This window comes from Mugil cephalus, chromosome 11 (assembly GCF_022458985.1).
Source record: "Mugil cephalus isolate CIBA_MC_2020 chromosome 11, CIBA_Mcephalus_1.1, whole genome shotgun sequence".
Taxonomy (NCBI): Eukaryota; Metazoa; Chordata; class Actinopteri; order Mugiliformes; family Mugilidae; genus Mugil; species Mugil cephalus.
Window position 1 is genome coordinate 3,504,246 of NC_061780.1, and position 18,521 is coordinate 3,522,766.

Below are 18,521 nucleotides of genomic sequence, written 5' to 3' on the forward strand. Positions count from 1 at the left end.
AATACTAAACCGAGGGTTGAATGGAACATTTCTCTCTGAGCTTCTTGTGCAACTCAAAAAAAATAAATAAATAAATAAATAAATAACAGGACTCAGATTTCAGTTTAAACAAAAATAGATTCTTTCACTCATATATAGATTATTTTTAAAAAATAGACAGGATTACATTATTAGCATAATCATAATGATGTCAGTGGCTACACTGCAAATGACAACAGCTGCTCAAATTTTACATTTTCATACGGAAACACAATCAAGCATTTTATGGTAAGCGGTTTGGACTAATTCTGCTAAACAGAATATTTAAATGTTAATCACTTTGCAATGATGTAGTTTATTTGATTAAAATCTTCTCCTCTGCGTGACATTCAGATTTCGTGGAGTCCACACACCAGATTAGCAGGCACTGATATATCTGCAAACAGAGGGAAACATGTCATAGTCTTGACGTGTTTTTGGGAAAGGAATAAGATGAGTGTCTACGAGCAGAAATGGCTTGTAGTAGTTGTAGTAACTGAAGAAGGAATGGATACCTATTTTCTTGGGCTTGGGAAGATTCAGGTTTTTCATGATTTGCACAAACTCTTCCAGGCTCTTAGTCAAGCGTGGGTTGAACTTGCGCTCCTCACCGACTGTAGAAACCGTCTGGCCTGGTACACAAAGACAGAAGCAGGACAGTGTGACACTGAATCAACTAAATCAACCTTCATGATCAATTCAAACTTTATGTACAGCGCAATGGAAACCAGGACACTTTTGAACAAACTTACACATATAAAGACACACAAAGTGTCAAAGCAGAAGCTCACAGGAAGCATGTAAGAGTGTAAATGTTCAAAAAAAGGCCCAAGTCTTTAAGGACTAACAAGAGGGATACATCCTGCTATCAAAATAAAAGCCCCCCCCACCCCCCGGGACTTGGAGGAAGTAACAAAGATATTTGGATCATATTTTATTGTAAAAATTAAAGCTCACAGATGTTTTAATGAGATTAGCAGACTGACTGTCAAATAATGGTCTTTCCGATTAACACTTATCTTGTGTTGGGGTCAAATTTGACCCATTTGCAAGTTAGAAACAACTTGCAAGAAAAACAATACTGGATAATCAACTTTTTTTTGACAATTTTAGGCTGGATCAAGTCATCGGTCAATTTTGAGCTTTTAACACAAAAGATGTGGGGAGCTTTCTAACACATAAGGGTTAAAAACACTTACAGATCTATATTATATCAAGGAGCAACTCTTCTACTTCTACACTCAAAATTTCCACGATGTGTTAATTAAACTTCTAAACATTCAGCTCACCTAAGTAGTCATGAGCTGGGTAGACGAGGCAATGGTCAGGCAGGGTGAAGATCTGTTTATGGATGGAGCTGTAAAGCCTTTCAGAAGAACCTGAATGAGAGACATAAAATAAAACGACTGAAACATCTGCAACATAGATACAATGCCGCCCCCTTGTGTGCATATATCACCATTACAAATACAAGTTTTAACTTATAAAGGTTTGAAAATGTCTACCTTGCTGGAAGTCTGTTCGGCCACAGCCTCTGATGAGGAGAGCGTCCCCAGTGAAGGCCATGCGCTGATCCCCAGTCACCAGGGTGATACAGCCATCAGTGTGTCCTGGTGTTTCTTTCACCTTCAGTGACTGGAAGTCAACCAAAAAGACATGAAATAGGACGAACACAACAGTCATCAAAAACACTACACAAGAACAAAGTGACAACAGTTGTGGATAACGTGACTATAAAACTAGGCTACATGTGGGCTCAGTGAGATCAGAGCTGTGTGCTGTCCACACTGCTGCTGGCAGTGGGCACAAAAGAGCATCTAAAGCATTCAGTTCTGCACCGGGGTGGGACGATGTGCTGGCTGAATGAGCTGTGCAGAGGGTGAGAGGGATTGTCACTCTCCTCTCAGCCACTGTTTCCAAACAGTCCAAGTTGAATCCCACCACCGAGCAGGCTTACAACATCCAATATCCTGATGCAAAGAGTTCCTGAAAACACTAGAGACAATCTTTCTGACGTAATCGGGAAATAATAAAATCTTACATGTCTCCCAAATTTGATCTCGTCTCCCTCTACCAGGTGGATATCTGCAGCAGCACCGCTGTGTTTGGAGATGGCACTCTTTAATCCAAACAGCTTTGTCTTCATCCGTCCAGTGCTTGTTATGTGGTCCGCATGGCAGTGAGTGTTAACTGTCAGAAAAAGATATAGTGAGGCTCGGTGGAAAACAGGGATGTCGTTTGGTGCTATTTTCTATTAATTCTATAGGGATCACATTGTGAAACTTTAGAAAGCTAACAAATTTGAAACTAACAAATGTTTGTAAGGTTATCTGTATTGTAAGTATGTATTGATTATTATACAATTTTCAAGAAGGTGAAAATAAACCTTTCAGTTATAACATTATGACCACCTTCCTAATAGTGTGTAGTTGTTTGTTTGGGTGTTTGTCTTTAAGTAGGAAGATACGAAAGTGATAGATATAACGCATAGGAGTGTTGTAAGGACACGACAATCTATTAAAGTTATCAATGCTGTGTCAGTGCAGTGTGTCAGAGATTTAATTCTGCTGTCTGAATTTAGGGAATAAAATTGCATTTCTTAGCCCAGCCACAGAAAGACAGATACCTGCCACTTTCAACTGGAGCCCCAACTCTTTTATGATTTTCAGGTCCCTGTCGAGGGTCTCCAGCACGGGGTCGATGAGGACAGCCTCCTTGTTGTCCGTGTCTGCCAGCAGGTATGTGTAGGTGCAGCTCTCAGACTCAAACAGCTAAACAGGAAAGACAGGCAGGAGTGGAGGGATGACTAAGCAATGAATAACAACAGATGGCAACAGGTGGTATGATCATCGTTGCCTCCTATTGGATAATTACTGCATGGGCGATTATCTTTCAGCTGACAATATTATTTAACTGCAATGTATGCAAAAGCTCCAAATTTTTTAAACAACCACGTGGAAAGACATATCCTGTGGTAAATATATTTAGAAGGGTCAAATCATTGATGCAAAGCAGGAGAGAAAACATCTAAATACATACTAAAACTGGAAGGATAGTGGGGGAACCAGCGTCTTCAAGGAAGAAATGTGGTTGGAAAAAAATCCTGAGTGATGGTGACTGTGATCACTTAAACGTTTGGTGAAATCAAATAAAATATAAAAGATAAACAACAAAAGAACTCAGGGCTATGAGTATTTCCCTACAATGTGAAGGGGACCTCAATGGATTGAGTCTGAACAGCTGTGTAACCTTAAGAAAACCACTAATTCAATTCAGTTCAATTCAGTTTTATTTATATAGCTCCAATAACAATACAAATTGTCTCGAGACGCTTTACAAAGACTGGCCTGAAATCTCCAGAGCAGCCTGAGGGCGACAGTGGCAGGAAAACTCCCTTTTAACAGGAAGAAACCTTGAGCAGAACCCAGCTCATATGGAGGAACCCATCTGCTGAAGAATCAGTGAGCCTAACCAGAAAAAGGGCTGGGAAGCATAACGATTGGACTCTGAAGCAATGAAAGAAGATTGTGTGGTCTGATAAGTTTTAGAGAGATGGGGCATGAGCGTAAGAAGAGAGGCAGATGACGTCATACTCCCATCATGCCTAGCGCCTACTGTGCCAGCCTGAGGGGGCAGTGCTATGATCTGGGGTTGTTGCAGTTGCTCTGGTTTAGGTTCAGCAACATTATGCTCAAAGACTGAGATCAGCTGACTACCTGAATATACTGAATGACCAGGTTATTCCATCAATTGATTTTTTCTTACTGTCTTCCTTCCTGGCATATTCCAAGATTCACTGGGCTCAAATAGTGAAAGAGTGGTTCAGGGAGCATGAGACATCATTTTCACACATGGATTGATGGATGGAAAGAAATATTATGACATTGTGGAAGCTTCTTATCGAAACAATACTACAGTGAATGCTGCTGTGATCAAAGCTAAAGTCTGTGTGAGACCTTTTTTTAGTGCCGACTTTTTTTTTTCGGCCTGGCATTGTTCCACACAGCTGTATTCCTGTTTCAAACAGACTGAACACTTGGGCATTTCGTGCACGACTGCTGCATTAAAACACAGTAATTTCCACTAATATACTTGACGTTTTGGGAAGTGAGTGTGTATTTTACGTGTTGTTGCAAAATATCAAATCTAATAAACAAACAAACTAAAACATCACACTCTTTGTGTCATGAGGCTTTTGAACATATCACAGCTGTTTGCTTATTTGTGATACAAATGTTCAAGTTTCCCGTCGTAAATGAACACTGCGTGGGGGAAAGCAGGTCATATGGCCTTGAAGTGACATCGCTTCGTCAACTGCCGTTTCCAAGGTCAATATGAACTTTAAATCTTATATACAATCCGCCTTCCGCCATTTCAGCTGAACAACAACACATCATGTCCAATGCAATGTCATCATGATGCAGCCATAACATTACAGTTCACACCGTAACGGAGTTTCAGAATTACTGGAAGATACACCGAACATATGCATTGAAAGTAGCTGGTTTACCTGGAAAATACCTCATGGCAAGCCAGAAAGAAGGATAAAATGGTTTGGCTTAATTAAAATGACTATTAAATGTACACTAAGACCTATATGCAGCCAACTGCCATACAGCCTACTTCCTACACCGATAACACTAACAAAAAGCAGAAACATTTCCTAAGTAATATAGCTTTTTGTCGTGATAAAATGACAAAAAAAAGCAACAAAACAGCCAAAAATAACGTGGACGTACTTGTCGGAAGAGCAGCCCATCGGTAAACGCCATCCTGCTGCAGTAAAATCTCCGGGTGTTTAGTAGCGGATCGACGCCGTCGCTCACGCCGAGACACGAGCCTTTGCTGCGGGTAACTGCACAACTCGAGCCCTCTGTTTTTATGTTGTAGCGTAGCGTGAGAGCCAGAGCCCGCTGAAATGGTCTCACCCTGCTTAATACCGAGCACATATTCGTTAGGCGTAACTTCCTGAATGGACCGACCGATAATAATCTCAACTGGTTGTCGAGTCACTGTGACAACCGACAACAATTGACACGCACGTAGGTTCCCGACAGGCCGGTTATCACCTACTGTTACCTGGAGGTTTATGGAAGATAATTTGGAGACGATTGGTCTGGAAGCCCGCCCGTCACCTCGAGTGAACTGCTAGTGTCATTCACAGTGGCTCCCACTGGTGCCATGACCAGTGATTGTGTTATTGAGCAACAAAACGCGGTACTTCTGTGTAGTTGCAGACTGACTTATTGCACGTCTCTACTGAACCGATCCCGACGTCTTCCGTGGCGCTGCTGCGCGTTCACGAGGCACGTACCCGCCCTGTGGTTTACGTGACTTGTGATATCTGCCTCAATAAGACGGTATGAAACCTGATTACAGTACAAATACAAAACGCACAGTCATCTTACATATCAAAAAGATGCTGGGAAACAAAGTGCGACTACTACTATTATTAGACTACTACTTTTTTGTTCTTCTTATAGATGATCTACGCATTCTAATCATTTTTGCCCATAGAAGGTCTTTTATTAGTTTTTGAAACACTCCATGGACTCAGAGATGCTTGTAATGTATAAAAGGCCTCTCAGATCCCCTGACGCCTCACTCTTCACTGTTCTACCCTTGGACAAGAACATTTGGCAATGCTGCTTTCAGCCACTACGCTCCAAAACTATGGAAATAACCTGCGGGTGGATCTGAGAAGAGTTAAAAACATTGACACTTTTAAGTGTGGGCTAAAAACCCATCGCTTTAATCTGACTTTTATGTCATAGTCTTATAGTAATTTTATTCTATTCTACAGTTTTATAGTTTTTATTTTATTTTATTACTTTTCTCTTGTTATTTTCATTCTGATTGTTTCTATATTTTATTCTATGCTTTTAGCCTTTATTTTATTTCATTCTATTTTTAATGTTCTTATATTTTACGATGTTTCTAATATTGTTATATTTAATTGATGTTTCCAATCTTTATATCAGTATTTTTTCTGATACTGATTATAAACCAAACATAGTTCTATTTCTGTTTCCTTTTTATATTTATTCAGTTCTATGCCTAAGGCAAACATCACTTTATCAATTCACATTTTTTTACCTGAATCTTGAATATCTTATCTTATATTGTCTTAATATCTCAGCCAACCCCAAAGTTCACACAAATGCTCCCTTTATTTTTAGATTTAATTATTGTATTTCTAATGTAATCTCGACTAAATCATCAAACTGTGATGTCTGATTGTGGTGAATAAATAAATAGAAATGTTTTGTAATCATTTAAATATGTTTCGGCCTTACTGATGACTTACAGATTTTAAGCTTTGCTGAAGTGTATAAAATAATATTACATTTTTATTGTGACTTTTACGAGAACCGTATCACAACAAATTAATTAAAATTATCTATACTGCATCACATAATTAGTGTTTTGTCGATAACAAGTGCACCTCAGTAGTATGCATATCTAAATATGTGTGTGATATCAGAAAACATAGCGTGTAGGTCTTTCTATTAATATTTAACCAGTGTTTATATCTTTATCACCTAGCTTTTCTCTAGTATCGCTGAGTCTGACATGTAAACACTTAAGGGGCACCATGCAAGGTTTGTGGAAATATAGAATAAATTTATAATTCTACACACAGTACACATAGTAAATGAGTGGATACGAAAGGTAATTTGATGTATATATGTATATGTACATGCATATTTAAAATGAAAAATAAACTTGTCACTGCTTTTTGTTCACACCTCCAGACTAATTACTACTACACATATCCCGTATTGAATACAACATCTTGCTTCTTACTTTCAAGGTCCTTTACAACCAAGCTCCATCAACTCTGCCTGAACTTGTCCTCCGACCCCAAACTTATTGCCACATCTGCCTAAATGTCTACAGTGGGTTTCAGAGCATTCGGTCGCTCAGCTCCACACCTTTGGAACATTCTCCCACCTGACATTCAAAACACAGACTCAATAGGACACGTTCCAAATCCAGACTCATCTTTTTAAAATAGCTTACTCCTTTTAATCCGCTGTCAATCTTATCTTGTTTCAACATACTTTAAAATCTGCTTTTTATTATTACTTGACTAAAATAAGTTAATATCTAATATATACATATGCTATAGAAAAAAAGCTTACAGTGACTGTGGTCTATAATAGAAACAGACGACAGACAGTTTCTGGTCATTCTTTATTGTCAGTTTTCTCAGGTGTTTGCTGTCAGTCATTGTTGTTGTGGTCTCTTCCAGTTAGGGTTTGTCCTAAATAAAAGTCAGAAAAATACAACATCAGTGTAAAATATAGTTATACATGTAGTGTATGTCCATGAAGGAAATGTAGTCTTAGACTTCGACTTCGCCACACTTTAATTATCCACAGGGGAAATGTATTGGTCACAGCAGCTCAATTGCACATAAATAAATAAATGAAATGAAAGTGTATTCAATATGTATAAAAAGTCCTGCAATATAAAGAAAATTAGAGTAATCTCTGAGATGGTACCCTGAGAGTACTGCTGAACAGTTTAACACATTGTGTCAACACTGTGGTTTGTACGACCTTGGGCATGTTTTAACCTTTGACCACAGGTATTTTAAACCCCTGTTTTTGAGTACACCTACAAGATAGCCAGATCGTTCTCCCCCCTGAACTCATAGTCCATGATAAAAAAGCAATGCCTATTGGACACGCCTTATAAATCATGTTTCTGATATTATTCCTATTTTATTTTAAAGAGAGTAACAAGCAGCAGAAACGAATTCAATTGATTTGACACACAATTGGTTCAACTGGCAGAGATAAAGACAGGCAAGCAGAGACAAGCAGACAGGCTTTATATTAAAAATATTGAGTGGTTCTGATTGTACCTGAGTGTGGCTTTTAACCCAGGGGAGCAGTTCAGTTACTCTGCTGTAGACGCCTGGTTTGTTGGGCCTTGCGCAGCCCTCTCCCCAGCTCACCACTCCTGCCAGCCTCCAGTTTCCATTAAGTGTCTGACACACCAGGGGCCCACCGCTGTCTCCCTAACACAATATTTAGCAAACATTGTAAAGCAGAATGGGTGAGAGTGTAACGGCGGCCAAGTCTGATATAGTTATCGATTATACCTGGCAGGAATCCACCCCTCCTATCATGCTGCCAGCACAAATCATCCGGGGAGTTATGGTGGAGCCATAGACGGTCATGCTGGAGCAGGTGGATTGAGGTATTACTTGCACCTGAGCCTGCCTCAGCTCATCTGACACACTCCCTGCAAAAAAGAAAATAAAAAAATCTAAAGAAAATCTGAACAGAAATTGTTTTATGGCATATAAGTAAATGAAATTAATCTCAATCTAAAAGCTGCAGCCAGTCTAAAGACTTCCTTTTATTTCCATCTCAAGGATTCATGCTTCACATTCCTGTCAGGTTACTTTTCCTATGCAAGGTAGAAACTGTGACATCTATACTGTATATTCTAAATTTAGTTTATTTTTTTGTTTCCTTTACTTTTGCTCCTACAGTGATTAGAAAATGTCCTGTTAACTAAGCAGGCTTTTGTGATGTGAAAAACAAAACTAAATCCCATCAGAACGTGTGTAGTTTTAAATTAAAATGCCACTTAAAACCAAAGTGACACCTTTGAGAGAACAAAACAGAAAGACAGCTTATTGTAGTTGTGGGAAAACTCAGAGCAAACAAAGAGCCGCCCCTAGGTTTTATTATAGCTCTCAGCCGTTTTTGGATAAGAGCCTATCAGCATGACACATCTAGTCTTATAAAAAGTCTAAAGTTTCCATTCTGGAAAGTTATTATTTACCTTCTTAAACCCTTGGCCTCATTCTTAGACTCCTGCTTAATAATAAATTGAGTATATCTCAGCAACAATAGACACTGTATAGGAATCTGTAGAAATATTACTGGATCACAGTAAATGAAGATGGGACAGAACATAAATTTAAGATTTTACTTTTACTCAGAAAAGGAAAACCATTTTGGGATGATGCAGGGGAGCTCAAAACCTCTGGCATGCCATAGCGCAACATGCTACCATTACTATCTAAATGCATTTAGCCAAGATTCTCCGGGTGGGTGTGCTGCATGTGTAGGTAGCTACATGGGTGACATGGCCTTACATGGTTCTTGTTGCCAGATATGCTGCAGCCCCCTTACACCATAGGTTTTAGGGAAAACTCTGAGGAAAATAACTTGGACTTCTAACATAAAGCAATATATCAGCTAAACATTGTCTGAATCAGCTGACAGACCAAATAAAGTGTGTTCAGGTCCAATGTTGGCACAACGTTTTGTAAGCGTAACGCACCTCCTTCCTCAATATATCCCCAGCCTGTGATCCAGCAGGGAGCTCCTGAAACAAAGGACTCGCTTGGACCGGGTAAACAGACAGGTCGCACCCCACCTACAAAAAGGGCACACGGCAATCAGATAGTTAGACTGACTGTTTCATAATTGTATGTCTTGAAAGCATGGATCCACCAGCCAATCAGCATAGATCTAATGAATCTGGCTACTTGATCAGTAGGAAGCACATGATATGTGCCAGCAGATGGAGCCATTTCGTTCTCCCAGTACCTGTCATGTCCATGTCCGTGATGGTGCGCAGCAGGCCCACGTCATAGTCATTTTTCAGGTTGCTGAAGCTGGGGTGGTAGAGAACCTGCAGTGCTCTGTAACGTTTCCCCACAGACTCCTGTGCGATGTTGACGCTGCCCACCACCACCAGCCAGTCTGCTGCTTCAGACATTTTGTTCCTGCAGAAGTGTGACACAAAGGTTTGTGGTTTAAGTTGAGTCCAGTCTTCTCTGGCTATAAGTGACTGTCCCCTGTGCTCTGGAGATATCTGACCTCTGTGTATTTTAATGATTGCCATTTTTCTTTGTTTGTCTTGTGCAGTTGTCCATAAAACTGCATGTAACTAATTGTTGTCCACCTCCTTTAACACAACTATTTTGTTACTCATAAACAAGTGTTAACATTGTTATGAAGTAAATGTGTCACTTGATAATATTACTACAACATCCACAACTATTGTGATACAATGAACGGTTATACTTTTCTGCTCATTCCTACCAGAACTTGTCAGTTCAACAGTAATTTATTCTCACTTCAGTGCGACAAACAGTGGAATGAGCTTCATTTTGGTTTGAAGAGAAGTTCAGAACATCTCTGTGGATTGCTCAAAACCAAAATTAAACATTCAAGTGGAGCAGACTGCCCCAGTAGACAGAGCCCCATCTGTCCTGTTCGAGTTCTGGATGTAAAACATGCTGTTTTTTTTGTTTTTTTGACTTGACCCAAACCGCATAATATCTGGATACAGCATTACCTTGACATGTGGTGTTACTTGCGGCCCATCCTAATTGTTGAAGTACACTTATAAGAACCTAATAACTTTCATGCCTTACGTCCACGTCTTACTCTGCAAAGCAGTGAGCTGCTGTGATGACCCAGTGAGGAGCGATGATGGACCCGCCACACACGTGTTTCCCCCTCCACTGCATGCTAACTTGCCAGCCCCAAGCCTCCTTCGCCGCTGCGCTCCCTCCAACAATGCGCTGTCCGTCTTTGACCTGAACTTGACATTCTGGATGTGAAATTATGAATGAAAGATAAAATGACCGAAAATCCTAGTTTTTGTATAAATACTTGACTGTTTTTGTTTGTTTGTTTGTTTGTTTGTTTTACCTGCAGTAACGTTACCTATCTGGTTCACTGGATTCTCAGGCACAGGAGGCCTTTGACTTGGGACAATGCAGCTCACTTTCTCATCACAGGAAATAGGTGATTCACTTAACTTAGCGGGGAAACCCAGGAACTTGACTAATATGAAGAGACAAGAGAAACAGCAAGATGACACAGTGAGTTAAGAATTAAAAACCGTCCGCTTTTTAGTTCAAGAATTACTTAATTAAACATGTAAGTGAGTGGAGCAGTATAACAAAAAGATGCGCAAATGTTCTGCTGGCCAGCGCGGGCCTTTCTGTGTGGAGTTTGCATGTTCTCCTCGTGTCTGCATGGGTTCTCTCTGGGTACTCCGGTTTCCTCCCACAGTCTAAAGACATGGTCATTAGGTTCACTGGTGATTCTAAGTTGGCTGTAGGTACAAGTGTGAATGGTTATCTGTCTCTCTAGACTGGAGACATATCCAGGCTGTACTGTGCCTCTCTGTCTTTTTACCTGCTGGATTCAATGTACTACTGGACGTTTAGTAACTTTAAATAAACACACACTGCTTTCAGCACACAGTACCTAGGAGAGCTGAAATGATGATCAGTTGAACGAGGACTGGTATTCCCACAATTAGCAGCAGTTCACGAGTTGTGCAGGCTTGAGTCTCTGCAGCAAACACAAGAACGTTAAATCATTTAGAAGGTCGTGAGCTTCGTCGTCATCGTGCTTAATTTTTAAGACTGGCCCGCACCAGCTATTCTGTTGCAACTAAGTCATAGTTAGTACAGAGGTTTTACCAAAGCAACAATAAAGTGGCTGATTGGATGTAAGTATAATGTTGGCAGTGTAAACAAGAGGTCACACTGACTTGTAAAATATCAAGCAAAAGTATCAAGTATGATAGATAGATAGATAGATAGATAGATAGATAGATAGATAGATAGATAGATAGATAGATAGATAGATAGATAGATAGATAGATAGATAGATAGATAGATAGATAGATAGATAGATAGATAGATAGATAGATAGATAGATGGGAGCATATATTCACATGGCAATACTTCTTGAAAGCTGGCCACTGAACCAGTCAATCAGAACTTTGTCTGGCTTTTGCTCACAGCTTTGTTTTCAAAGGAAACCTCCCACCACAATGACACTCCTTGATGGCAGGAGCCATCCTCAACAGGATGCAATCTGACACAGACACACACAAGGCTTTAGGAACAGTTTAGTCATGGTAATCCAAAAGGCGTTTGAAGAAAGGCAACTGGACTTGTGGAAATTTCTTCAAGTCCAGCTTTTTGATTAGCTCATCACAAAGCTCTGGAGTTAAATGAGGGCAGAACACTGTCATGATATGAGATAAAGCATGAGCTGTATGCAATGCCTCGTGGGTAAGAAATGTTCGAATCAATTTTATGCTTGATTGACAGCCACCTGGGACAGATGGTGTCACATGGAACCTCTCACTACCTTTCAACAAAAGACCCCAGGCAGCATTCTGTAGCAGCACGGCTGGCCGTGAAGTTAAACATTAAAGAGGGTGAATCAGAAGCTTGAGTAAAGTTAAGATGCTGTAGTGTCCCTTATGTCTGTAAGAAACATTAACATACACAACAAACACATTTCCTTATAAGAATAAAGGAGATAGGAGAAGGAGAATATAGAATTTAATAAGAATAGAGGATAAACTGATAATACTGTATTTGAGAAACGATAAGATGGAAACATTTCATTATAATTCATTCCTAGTCATGGCTAGGGTGTAGAGTTTTAAAGACTGCTCACCTGCAGGTCAGGCGATTGTGAAGTCTTTTTTTAGAAACAAAATATTTTGAAAAAAAAAATTACAAGAAACGATTGTGCTGTCTGTCATCAGCCTTGCCAATCTGCCTTATTCATTAGTTGCCATTAAACAGATCCAACTGTCTACATGGCTTATGTGATATTGGTAAAATGTGTAATTAAAATGATACATGAGAGGCCTGGGAGTGGGAATTAAAACCACTGGAATTTAGACCTGTGCAGAATGATAAAACATTTCAACCATATGTTTCTCATGTGCAATCCAATTTCAGGTGGTGTGAAAAATTCCAGTCGAACCCTCTCACGTACATCGCAGGCAACACTATCAAAGGTCACTGTGAGGTCGAATAGCAATAAAAAAGATTGCACACCAGCTCGACCCCACAATATGATGTTATTACTGAGGCAGTAAACAGCTGCCTCAGCACTCTGAGGAATGTTACAGAACCTATCTAGTCTAGGAGCTGATAAAAAACACTCTGTCCACCATAGAACAGGGAATTAGGGTTAGGATCATATGGAGGATGCTGTTATTTTGTGGAGGCAATATATCAGTGTTACTTTTTTGAGGAGAGGCTAAAACAGCATACATCAGAATGGGGAGACACTGGGTGTGCATAATGGAAACTATAGGGACAGAAGTAATTATTTCATTTTATTAAAAGAAAAAAAAATGGTGCCACAAAGACCTTGAAAGGAGATGGAACATAAGTCTCTCAAACAGCTCTGGCAATCTGGGCTACGAGGTACTACATTATAAAGCACATGGTCAAATCTTGATCCAAATCTTGTTGTGTATTTTGGTGACAATAAAGGAGACGAGCCCTAATGTAAGTCACTGCATCAAAAGAGAAGGGGAACAGGACATACTGTGCAGAAGAAGAACGCGGGTGACTGCAAGTTCATTAAATCAACAAAACAGTCTCATATCATCTAAAGGACTTTAGAGTTTAGGCTGTAGGGTTTAATTTAGTTTTTTTTTTTTTTTTTCATTTAAGGAGCTGAGCAATGCAGTTCATTAATGTGGCTGCTTCCAACTCCATAAAGATTAAAGTTGTAGCTGATCGATTAAAATGTAGAGAAGCTAGCACTGCTAATCAAACACAAAATCAAAGCATGACATCTTTTAAACTATTGAATGTCTGATCGAATGTTTTACTTTTAATTAAATGAAGAAATGCATATATTAAAAACCGAGGTCCTGGTCCCAGACTCAGACTTCAGTCATTATCAGCAGTGTATCTGTGCCTACTATTCAGATTGTCAAACTGTGAGCATACAGTACAGGGCCACACCCTTCAACAAACTGTGCATGCTGGGTCGGTTGCTGATCTTATTCATCAGCTCAGCAGTGTGTTAATTATTGAGTGAATAAAACTAAACTAAACCCTTTAGCCTGATGTTGTGTCGGCCCCGAGCAGCATGGCTGCATTCTAGTGTGAAATAGCACTGTAGCTGTTTGTCCAGTTTATTGGATGTTATATGGATGTAATTTATTTCAGCATGGCAGAATAGTAGAACCTCTTGATCTCAACAGTGAGCACTTCAGTGTGTGTCTCTATGACATGTACTTAAAATTGAAATGTTCAGAGAGGCACGTCCACACCAAACACCAAGGGTTTTCAGTTTTCAAACTTGCTGCAGCTCATCTTTCAATAAAGGCACGCGTGTGTTTTGTGCTTTTTGCATGCTTCATACATAAATTGACATTTTCATGTAATTCCCAACTTTCCAGCAGGAGTGGACATTTGCACACAGTCTGGTACAAAACATGCTTTTGGCCTCGATAGCTAATTTCAGTGGTAAAGGGGTTGGGTTTTTGTGTAACTTTTCAGTGAAAATTTTATGAACAAATTTATGCATAGTTAAAGACATCGCTGCTTTGAGTGACAGGTGGGTGGCTAGTTGTCTGCCTAGATGTGATGTCCCCCGCGATCCTCAGCTCCACTCCCTTTGCTGTTTTTAGAATCAGCTGGGAGTCGGGGGGAGTCAGGCACCACACTGAGGAAAAGCTGCTCTCCAGGAGGGTTTGTCAATCTTTAAATGCACTCAGTGAGCCAGAAACATTTGCCTTTATAGTGCGTTAAGGCAAAGTACATTGTTTGGTCATCCACCAACCACCATCCAAGTCTCCCCCGAGAGTAAAGTAAAACCACATTTGGGTTTAATCATTTCTATACTGGCTGTGGGTTGGATTTTGTTAGATTTTGTTTGTAGAACTTCTAAAGCAAAACTTGTGCCTCATCAAAACTCAACACCTTTAATTATTACCATACCTGGCTCTTCATTACTGGCATCTTTGGGTAACATGAGACCAACTGATCCTTCCTCCAGTGGGCCTCCATCTGACGGCTTCCTCTGCTGAGCTTCCTCATGATTATCACTACAAGGAAGAGATGACGTCAGGGTTTTTTGATCTTGGGCCTCTAAAGATGCAGAGGGAGGAGATGAAATCTCAAGAGGCTGAGGCTCTGGTGGAAGATCAAGAAAACATGGAAGCTCTGGGTAGATGTTTCCTTTAGTGGTAGGTACATAGTGGGGCACCAGTGTGAGCACCGTAGAGGGGACCAGAGACGATACGCTTAATACTTCCTGTCCGGGCGGAAAAGATGATGATGACCAGTGCTCAAGGGAAGGGAAGTTTGACACTTCTACTGACTGCTGTGCAGGAGAGGTGGTGGCGCTGCCTGCTTGGTCCTGCAAATACATGCTTGTAAAGTCACGAGGAGCAGTCATCATGTGTAGCGTCTACCGCAACGCTTGTGTAGTTGGATGGATTTGAGAAATGGCTGAAAGGAGCAACACAGATCCTGAAAGCTCAGCTGAGGACTGCAAAAGAAACAAACATGATGAAAAAAAATGAGTTTGGAATAATTCTCACATAATATACATTAAATATAATACAGCCTCTTAAAGGTCATTTTTTACTTCACATTACTCAGCAAAGAATAGTTTCTGTTTAAGCAAGCGGCAAATTGGAAGGAAACCTGATTAAATGTTCAATTAAATACATTTCCTAAAATAAATTAAAATAAATACTTGAATATCTTCTGCACAGAAGCTTGGTCAAAAAAAGTTATTCATGAGCAAATGCCAAAAGGCCGCGGAAGTGAAGTTGATGTAGGTTTTGTGAACGTTATACTCCACCCTCCACCACAGACTCACATCTCATCTCCTCAGATCTGTTGTAGATGCACATTTTCAATTGTACTCACCTGAGTGTCAGTCATGTAGATGTGCATGCTTCATTTGTGTGTGCAGCTGTGCCTCCTCCACGTATTAAATCAGCTCGTACCTCAGCGGGAAGAAGAGATGGATTTCTGGTGCATGGTCTTCTCATCGACAGGACGCCAAAGGCGCCCGGCTCATCTTTAATCCAAAGACATCAGTTCCCTCACGGCGAATCTCTCGTCTAGCACAAGTTTCTGCCGCTCTCTTCGCATGTTACCACTTAATCCTTTTATTGAGTACCACTCTTCAACACATTCCTCCTTCTCCTTCCAGTCGACTGTCCTCTCTCCAGCTCAATCTTTCTCCTCTGGTCAAAACAAGAGAGGCTGCAACAGGTAGATCAGTAACGGATACGTGCCCTGGTTGTCATTGGGAGTCTATGAAATATGCATGGGGATAATTGTGAGCTCAGGTCAGAGTTTAACAACAGAGGGTAATGTACACCACGCAAATGACTTGCTCCCTCTCAGATGTAATGAGGAACATACAGGTAACTCAGACAGACACACACAGAGTTGAATTTCACATACTTGAAAGATATATATTCAATAATCATGCTCTCATTATGAAGCTGAAGAGGTATGATTATGTGTGTGAGCATGTGTGTGTTTAGTCCTCCCAAGGGTATTTTGTTCATCCTATTACATGAGTCCGTCAGACAGTGTGTGGTGCTGGCAGTGACCAGGATCCCATGATGTCATGGTGTTACTCAGCCTCTTCTCGGTTACATTGCTGAGTTCACTCCAGAGATGATCCATGGAGGAGGAGATGTGACGGAATCATCGGTGGACAGGTATGTAGAAATTCCAAAAAGAATCATTGATATCAAATGAGAAATGTCAATTTCCACAACACACGTGCATAGAAGGGAAATATGAGACACTTAGCATCACAGACCAAACAGAAACAGATCTACAGACATGCAACATCTACACTGATTTCAGCATGCTAACATATTAAGTGGCCGCTATGTGGAAGGTATGAAGGTACATGCTATACTGTGTCAGTTATCAGTTTAGCTTAGCATGATAGAAAAGTTAGCATGCTAACAGTTGCTAATCGGCATTAAACACAAAGAACATTGAAGTTGATGAGAGTGCGAATAAACTGAGTTTAGTTTATTTCAAACAGGTAAAAAATATAATAATAAAATAAATAATCATACAGTAATGGCCTGTCAGGCTACCGCGTTAAGGTCTCCTTAGGGTCTGGGCTGTTGCTGTAGCTGTGGCATCAAATTGATGCAGAAGTCTAAACCGCCTATTTGTCTTGCAGGTATCTGGAAAAAAAATATATATTTATTTACAATTGTTTATAATTTAGCATTCATTTCTGTATCTCATTTCCTGGACACCACACTTGATATTTCCCTGAAAACCAAAAGGTAAAACTTCAATAGGACACAAATTTGGTGCCAATTCACCCAGTTGACACTATGAGATGAGTTGAGATGCATTAATCTAGACTACACTCTCATACTGAATTCTGTATCCATTAACTTGTATCTGGATAATGCCCCTATTTTCCATTTTGTTGTTGCTGTGTTAGTTCATGCTTTTTGAGCTTTTGTTTTCATTTTATCTTCTGTGGATAATCACACAGAAGTCAAGAAACCAGACGGAAGCCACAGATTTGTCCTTCCTTACAGCTGTAGTGGTATTTTATTCATCACAGGCAAGTGTACTAGACAAACATCTGGGGTAGCCTTGGTGTGTGTGTGTGTTTGTGTGTGTGTGTGTGTGTGTGTGTGTGTGTGTGTGTGTGTGTGTTTGGTTGGTGCGTGTATTCTGGGAACATTTCGAGTTGCTCAACTTTGTTCTTGGCAATAGAATCATTAGGCCAGATATTTCCTGTAATGGTCAGATCTGGTCCTAAGCACAACTGGTGTAACTGGTGCACAAGGTCGTCCCTGGCCTGGTATTCTCAGTGATTCCTCATGACCTATTTATTGTAGAATTGTCCACCCATGTATGCATACACAGGGATGTTGAATTTCTCCAACACTTTTCTTTCATTTGTTTTTCATGGCTTGTGTGTGGCGCTGCATCCTTCCCACCTGCTCAAGAGACTGGGTGACTGAATGGATTAATCAAGCCTGGGGCCTTCATTTGTTCCCACATAAAGGGAGGTGTTGGAGTCATTGTTTATTCCAATCAAGCTGACTGGCAGCTTGGAGTGTGTCAGGCAGACAGAGCTTCCAGCTTCCCCTCCCTGCGGTACCAGTCAGAAATGGAAAGAAAGGAAGCTCATGAGGTACAGCAGCATTCGCAGCTTAATATTGTCATTTTTTCCCATGCAGAGAGACACATCAGTCAGGGAGTACTGACAGGACAGCAGAGCTACTGTCAGGAAACTGAAAGTGACTCAGACACTGAGTCAAACTTAAATCCCTCTCTCTTTCTATGTCACTGTAAAACTTTCTGGCATTTGGAAGATTCACTTTTTCTTTCATAACTCACTTACATTTTAGATTTTCCCTTCTCCCTCTGTGACTTCGACTTCAACTAGTTAGACACAATTTGGTAAACTAAAACCCTTTCCACAAGCCTGAGAACTGTACTTTATTCTACTGAAATAACTGTAGTGGGGTTTAAGGTAGCAGCCTGACAATTAGGGTAAAAGTTAGATGGGGAAAGTGATGCCACAGTCATTATTGCAAGAATTTGATATCGAAGTTGATGTCAAAAAATCTAAAATAGTTTCACACAAGTGTGAAACTATTTGCCTGCTTCACAAAAGGAAAACTAAATGATTGTGTAAAGTAATTCAATCCAGCAGAGATTTTTT

The 18,521-nt window shown here is 40.2% G+C and overlaps 2 protein-coding genes across 3 annotated transcripts; both read right to left on the minus strand.

Moving 5' to 3' along the window:
- Positions 1-97: 97 nt before the first annotated feature.
- On the minus strand, positions 98-5,307 carry ethe1 (ETHE1 persulfide dioxygenase). 2 transcript variants are annotated; one of them, XM_047599772.1, is made up of 8 exons: positions 5,098-5,306; positions 4,758-4,947; positions 2,645-2,789; positions 2,060-2,208; positions 1,524-1,653; positions 1,308-1,397; positions 534-650; positions 98-415 (listed from the first exon to the last, which is right to left on the minus strand). In XM_047599772.1, exons 2-8 carry the CDS (start codon positions 4,788-4,790, stop codon positions 369-371), a joined length of 711 nt encoding a protein of 236 aa, XP_047455728.1. In that variant the 5' UTR covers positions 4,791-4,947; positions 5,098-5,306; the 3' UTR covers positions 98-368. The 2 variants fall into 2 exon arrangements, with proteins under 2 accessions (XP_047455728.1, XP_047455726.1); XM_047599770.1 differs by having other exon boundaries at positions 4,758-5,307.
- Positions 5,308-7,196: 1,889 nt separating this feature from the next.
- LOC125016634 (transmembrane protease serine 6-like) lies at positions 7,197-16,086 on the minus strand. The gene is made up of 10 exons (XM_047599242.1): positions 15,719-16,086; positions 14,780-15,332; positions 11,274-11,360; positions 10,710-10,844; positions 10,443-10,608; positions 9,597-9,775; positions 9,328-9,423; positions 8,132-8,274; positions 7,892-8,047; positions 7,197-7,285 (listed from the first exon to the last, which is right to left on the minus strand). Exons 2-10 carry the CDS (start codon positions 15,240-15,242, stop codon positions 7,274-7,276), a joined length of 1,437 nt encoding a protein of 478 aa, XP_047455198.1. The 5' UTR covers positions 15,243-15,332; positions 15,719-16,086; the 3' UTR covers positions 7,197-7,273.
- Between the last annotated feature and the right edge of the window lie 2,435 nt (positions 16,087-18,521).

What these genes read in the sequence shown, in the direction of transcription:
- LOC125016634 (XM_047599242.1), bottom strand. Translation starts at nt 15,242, where the DNA reads ATGATGACTGCTCCTCGTGACTTTACAAGCATGTATTTGCAGGACCAA. An exon ending in TGCCAGTAATGAAGAGCCAG is followed by an intron (nt 11,361 to 14,779) that starts GTATGGTAATAA and finishes TGTTTGCTGCAG; the next exon opens with AGACTCAAGCCTGCACAACT. An exon ending in GATAGGTAACGTTACTGCAG is followed by an intron (nt 10,609 to 10,709) that starts GTAAAACAAACA and finishes TTTCACATCCAG; the next exon opens with AATGTCAAGTTCAGGTCAAA.
- ethe1 (XM_047599770.1), bottom strand. Translation starts at nt 4,967, where the DNA reads ATGTGCTCGGTATTAAGCAGGGTGAGACCATTTCAGCGGGCTCTGGCT. An exon ending in CCGAACAGACTTCCAGCAAG is followed by an intron (nt 1,398 to 1,523) that starts GTAGACATTTTC and finishes TCTCTCATTCAG; the next exon opens with GTTCTTCTGAAAGGCTTTAC. An exon ending in TCCCAAGCCCAAGAAAATAG is followed by an intron (nt 416 to 533) that starts GTATCCATTCCT and finishes CTCTGTTTGCAG; the next exon opens with ATATATCAGTGCCTGCTAAT.